Source organism: Bufo bufo, chromosome 3 (genome assembly GCF_905171765.1).
Source record: "Bufo bufo chromosome 3, aBufBuf1.1, whole genome shotgun sequence".
Lineage (NCBI taxonomy): Eukaryota > Metazoa > Chordata > Amphibia > Anura > Bufonidae > Bufo > Bufo bufo.
This window is the reverse complement of record NC_053391.1, coordinates 386562662-386568878: the sequence shown is the minus strand read 5'-3', so window position 1 is coordinate 386568878 and position 6217 is coordinate 386562662. Positions and strand designations below refer to the sequence as shown.

Below are 6217 nucleotides of genomic sequence, written 5' to 3'. Positions count from 1 at the left end.
ATGTGTCTGCTGTACTATTCATTACAAAAAAAAGGAGAAGTTTTAGAGGACGTTTATTGAATCTGAAGCCGTCTTTCTTCATATTTTCTGCGCTATCTTTTTTATACACTGAAATTGGGTGTTATCAGTGGATAGTGAGCCCTCCGATATCTAAAACCTGTATGAGAGAGCCCCCTTATTTACAATTAAATCAGTAAAGTGCTTTCATGCCACAGTTTCAGCTGTAACATGCCTCTTGTTCTGTTTTCTCGACCGAAACATCATTTTCTGGAGTAAAGTAACTGGTTTCAGTGCTAAGATTTGAATCTGTGTCGTTGGAATAGTCCTGTCAAAATAAAACAATAAATGAATTATTAATTGGCACAAATTTTTGGGAAAAAAACTTAAAAGGGGTTTTCTGAGATTTTTATACTGATGACCTATCCTATGGAAAGGTCATCAGTATCTGATCGGTGGGGGTCCAACACCCTGGAACTACGCCGATCAGCTGTTTGGGAAGGCAGTGTACTTCTCTTTGCTTTTCTTAGATGTAATGATGACACCTTCATGTGTTATGTGGCCTAGGAGCAGCTCAGCCCCATACAAGTGAATGGGGCTGAGTACAATACCAAGCACAGCCACTATACAATGTACAGTGCTGTGCTAGGCAAGCTGTGAGAAGCACTACAAAAAGCAAAAAAAGCAGGGTCGGCACTACATAGATCAAAGCACTACATTCCAGCTTAGCGATAGGGCAATATTCCATAGGCGGTGCTCAGAAGCGGAAAAAAAAGAAAACATAAATATCCAAATAGAAAGATAAAGCCACGGCACTCACCCATATGTGAAAGTCCATTTATTGAAAATCAGTGCACGATGCGGGAGACATGAAGATTAGCACTACAAGCCGGCCCATGGTGTATGAAGTTTTCTCAAGGCCTAAGCTGTGAGAAGGCCGCAGCACTCACAGGAGGGCCGGTGTCTTCTCAAACAGCTGATTGGCGGGGGTCCCAGGTGTCAGGCCCCCACCAATCAGATACTGATGACCTATACTGAGGATAGGTCATCAGTATAAAAATATCAGAAAACCCTTTTAATTCTATAGTAGTAAACCCAAAAGGTGAATTATTAGACATTTTAGTAAATGCTGTCAATACAGATGTAGGCTATTTCCGCCATTCCCAGAGATTGAATGGAACGGAGGGGCCTCTGTTTGACCGATGCTCCATGCGATCATGCAGTGAGAAAGAACGAGGACCTCCATACGACCAGACATTTATCTCCTATCCTATGGCACAACCTCTATAAGTAAGCATTTAGGTAAGGTTCTGTTCACACTGCTGTTTAGATTCTTTTCTGTCAGGTTTCCATTACACAAGGCTCTTGCTCAAAGAATTCTTTAATAATGGAAACCATGACGTCAATCTGAAAACAGCCTAAATGCCATGCATTGCATAGGCCCACATAGTCTCTTGACAAGTACTGCTGCTCTACACTGTCCACAGTCCAGGTAATGCAATGGCAAACACTCTCCTATTGTTATTAGTGTAGGTAATGGATGTCCTAATGTATAGAGATCGACTGAGGACATATTCTCCAACCTGCTGACAATGAATGATTTTATTACAGCAGTATATATTTTATTACCTTTTCTAAAACACAGTGTCAAAATGAAGACACAATATGACAGGCACCGTTTGAAGCACGCTTACCTGGAGTGGCTTCACTCCCCCTGGGATCTCAGAGCTGTCTTCATTCTCTTCAGATTGACAATTTCTACCTAATTAAAAAAAATGTAAAAAAAATTAATTGCAAAAAAAGTAGAAATCTGAGCGGAACTATGTTCAGTCACTGTCCCCCACATTCTTGTTTTCCAATGGTGTGGGGCTCGCTGCAAAAACCTTTTAGCAACCCCCCAGTAAGTGCTCCCCCTCTCCCACAGTGGATTGCTTCGGATATCTTTTGAGAGCTCTATGCTTTCTTATAAAAGGTTCCTCCTGGACAGAGGAGAAATCAGCTGAACAGAATGATAGGCGTGTTAAGATGTGTTCAAGTAGTGTATACGCTGGAGCTTAGCAGAAGGTGCATTACATTTTATACAGATGTGTATTATGTACACGTTTTATCATGCCAGGTGACTGATGCTTTCTGTTGCTGTATATTTATTATACTGTATACTGCAAAGTGCAGATATAGCAACATTTTGATGAAGGATTGATGATTTTCTATATATGTGATACATCTTATTCAGAAAACATATAGCAAGTCTCTGCAATCATTTTAAATCATATATATTTTATTTTATGTAGGGGCTATTTAGTTGCTGCTCAGAACCAGATCCCACAGGAATCAGAAAAGATACCTACAATACTGTGAAATCTAGTTTTTCTACATTTTTGAATAACCCTTGCTCCAAGATCGCCGTATTAAGCCTCATTCAACACAAATAGAGAAATAGATGGTCGGCACTACTCACCAAGACCATTTGGAATCCAGGTTATGGGAGAGCAAAAATGATGAAACAGGGGGGTGCTCAGTGTCGGAAAAACACCGAAATCGAATGCAGCATAGAGAATCTGCCCGCTGCACTCACCCAATTGCCAAAAAGTCCATTTAATCATACAAAAGTGCACAATAAAGGGCTGCATGTGCTGTACTTTGACTCCATATGTATCGTGCACTTTTGTATGAATAAATTGACTTTTTTGCAATTGCGTGAGTGCCGTGGACAGATTCTCTATGCTGCATTTAAGCCTCATTCACACGGCTGGGTCAGTGCTTAAATCCATGAAAAGGTGGTCAGTGATGCCTCCGAGAAGATGTCCGTGATGGATCCGTGTTGGGTCAGTGTTTTTTGCTGTCCGTGTGTCATCCGTGTTTCACTGACACTAAACAGCTGAAAAATAATTTTCAAAGCATCTTTTCCTAATCATCCATGAAACACGGATGAAAAACGGATGGCATCTGTGTTGCATCCGTGGCTTTCCCGGACCCATAGTCTATAATGGGAGTGATGGATCCATGAACACAGACAAAATAGAGCATGCATCCGTGCTAAAAACACGGACCCATGGACCAGTGAAGTGTGAATACACACATTAAAATGAATGGGGACGCGTGCTGTTCGTGGAGAACACATACAGCACACGTTTGTGGAAGACTGACGTGTGAATGAGGCTTTAGAAGGATTTGATGTTCAGAACACTGAAAAAGCTGGATGACGACGCTATATGCTGTAAGATATTCTGTTTGTCATCCTTAATAAATTAAAACAGTCATAAGGTCACATATACACTTGGTGGGCTTGCATCCGATTTGTGGTGCAGATTCCGCAGCAAAAATAAGCGGCAATTTATCATACAATACATGGATGGGGCTTTCATTATTTCAGCTATTGTACAAAACTGTTTGACAGGGAGAGTCAGACAATCAAAATGATTGAGGATGCTCACAGTAATGTCCTGGAGCCAACGCCATTGGTAGGGATCAAAAGTAGGCACTTTATGCTAAAGGTCCGAGATTCATGATCACGTCTGTGACTACTTTCACCACCAAAGTGCTGCGGCTGTGAATGATTGATGTCATGTCAGCCATGCCCTAATTCGCATATGTTGTTCACATAAAAAAAAATACAATCATCTTATACATGGTGTTAGGGATGGATATATAAATGGAGTTTATTAGTTTTAACACAGGAGTAACTGGTTACCAAGCAGCTCCCATTTCAAAACTTGACATGGCTTTTCTACATGACTCATTCTATATACACACTGTATGACTTCCGGTTATATGGACACTTCAGCTTTCATGCATACACAAGAATTGTAGTGTTCCGAAGTGCCTAAAGGTGCTCCAATCTGTCAACCAGCATGGGCTACTGTGAGAAATCTGGTGCATCTCTAGACCGTCTATATTTACACTGTGTAAATCTAAAAGGAGTTGTGCAATTTCATTTGGAAACTCAACGCAGGGGATCCTCCTGTGTTGTCTGGTTTTCTCTTCTGACCGGAGAGGAATATTAGGACAGTATAATATATCAATACAAGAGATGAGTGAATTTTTCAAAAATTCGATTCGGCCAGTTCGCCAAATAAAAAAATAATAATTTGTTTCGATCCGAATTTATTCGCAGCGAATTGAGTTTGAAAAAACGGCTATTTCCTGACCTCAGAGAACCTTTATAGTAGTGTAGAACACTGTGTCTTGCAGTAACACGCATAGGGAGTCTGCTGTGGTAGTGAAATTATACTGTGAGTCAGTATGACATGCAGATGACAGGCATCGCTCTTAGAATCACTGCACACTTCACTTATTTGGGCAGTCACGGGGCCAAAATTGACCAAATAACTCAAGAATGAACTCAACCTTACAGGTCAATGTTAGCGCCAAGAAGAAGCGCACTCCTTTTACACCGTCGTCAGCTGATTCCACATAGATGTCTACAGAACCTGTTCTATTAAACGCTTATACAAGTAGAGCCCCCCGACATAGTGGAGAGGAGTCAGCAGTAAGTTTGTGTTGACATCACTGATTATTTTGCCCTTCCTCTGATCCGTCAGAACAAAACCCCCAAAAAACTGATCCTGTCTGTTGAGCATCCGCCTTCACTCGGTCAGCATTTGGTCAGTAATACATTAGTATTGCTAATGCCAAAAAAACAGGAGTGGATCCAAAACAGAGATGATACATGAATGGAATATTTGCATGTCTTCTGTGTTTTGTACCCACTCCTGCTTTTGGCTACCAAATCACAAGCCAATTCTGATGGGACCATACAGGCCTTACAGCTGCTACACAGACAGGATCCATTGTGAATCTCATTTTTCCTTCCTTCTGACAGATCAGAAGAAGGGTCAAATAAATGATGATGTCAGCCAGGCCAAAAGGAAAAATAGTGGCCCAGAAGTGGGGAGGGTGGGAACAGCATGAGAAGTCCACAGAGTGGCCCTATGACATAGTTGTGAGGTGAAAGCAGCATGAGGAGACCACAGAGTGGCCCAATGACAGAGTCTGGAGGTGGCGGCAGCATCAGAAGGAGGCCACAGAGTGGCACAATGACAGTGTGGAGGTGGCAGCAGCATCATCAGGAGGCCACAGAGTGGCGCAATGACTGTGGAGGTGGCGGCAGCAGCATCAGGAGGAGGCAACAGAGTGGCACAATGACAGTGTGGAGGTGGCGGCAGCATCAGGAGGCCACAGCGTGGCAAGGTGTCAGTGTGGAGGTGGCAGCAGCATGAGGAGACCACAGAGTGGCAAGCTGACAGTGTGGAGGTGGCAGCAGCATCAGGAGACCACAAAGTAACCTGGTGACAGAGTGGGGAGGTGGGTGGCAATACCAGTACCAGCTTAAGATTGTGGTTGAAAAAAGGAGCACTTGACATCAGATGTGTGGCATCAGGTGGGTGGCAGCATCAGAATAGTAGTTGAGGCAGGTAGCCAGAAGAAACCGGTCTCTTTTGTTAAAGTGTTGGTGTGGCACCATGGATGATCTAGTCAATGCATCAGGCAATGGTGGGTGGAAATCCTGGCTGATCCACGCCTGATTCATCTTGACAAAGGTCAGTCGGTCCACATTTTGGGTGGACAGGCGAGTTCTTTTTGGGGTAACTATGGCCCCTGCTACACTAAACACCCGCTCTGATGCCACACTACTGGCCGTCAGGACAGCTTTTCCAGGGCAAACTCGGACAGTTGCGACCATACATCCAGTTTGGCTGCCCAGTAGTCCAGCGGATCTTTAATGACGGCAGGCAGGGTGCACTCCAAGTATGCCACCACCTGCTGGTTCAGGTTCTGCTCCAGGTCTAGATGCTGCTGCTGGTGAGTAGTTTCTTCACTAGGCGGTTGAAGAAAGCTGCTCATCAGTGGCTCTAGACTCAGGCTGCTGCTGATGGATCTGATACTGATCCTGCCATCCCACCCTGCCACAGAAGCCATGGCAGAGGAACGTGACCGGAGGGCCCCCCCGGTCAGACTTGTGATAGGATTGACGATGGCACAGATAGGCAGCGGCCAACTGAGTACATAGGATGTCTCTATAGTAGTTCAGCTTTTCCTCCCTCTCAGCGGGTGTAAAAAAGGCCCCCATTTTGGACCGTTAGCGAGGGTCCAACAAGGTGGAGAGCCAGAAGTCATCCCTCTGCCGAAAGGTGACAATTCGGCTGTCACTACGCAAGCAAGTGAGCATGCTTCGGGCCATTTGTGCAAGTGACTTGGAGGGACTCCCTGCCTCCATCTC

At 44.1% G+C, this 6217-nt stretch overlaps 1 protein-coding gene across 1 annotated transcript in view; it reads right to left on the bottom strand.

The window, feature by feature from the left end:
• Positions 1-217: 217 nt before the first annotated feature.
• TEX14 (testis expressed 14, intercellular bridge forming factor) overlaps positions 218-6217 on the bottom strand; it is a 188419-nt gene continuing 182419 nt past the window's right edge. Inside the window, exons 14-15 of the mRNA XM_040422282.1 lie at positions 1692-1759; positions 218-325 (exon numbers count right to left, since the gene is read on the bottom strand). Coding sequence (XP_040278216.1) covers positions 218-325; positions 1692-1759 — 176 coding nt within the window. The remainder of the gene's footprint in view (positions 326-1691; positions 1760-6217) is intronic.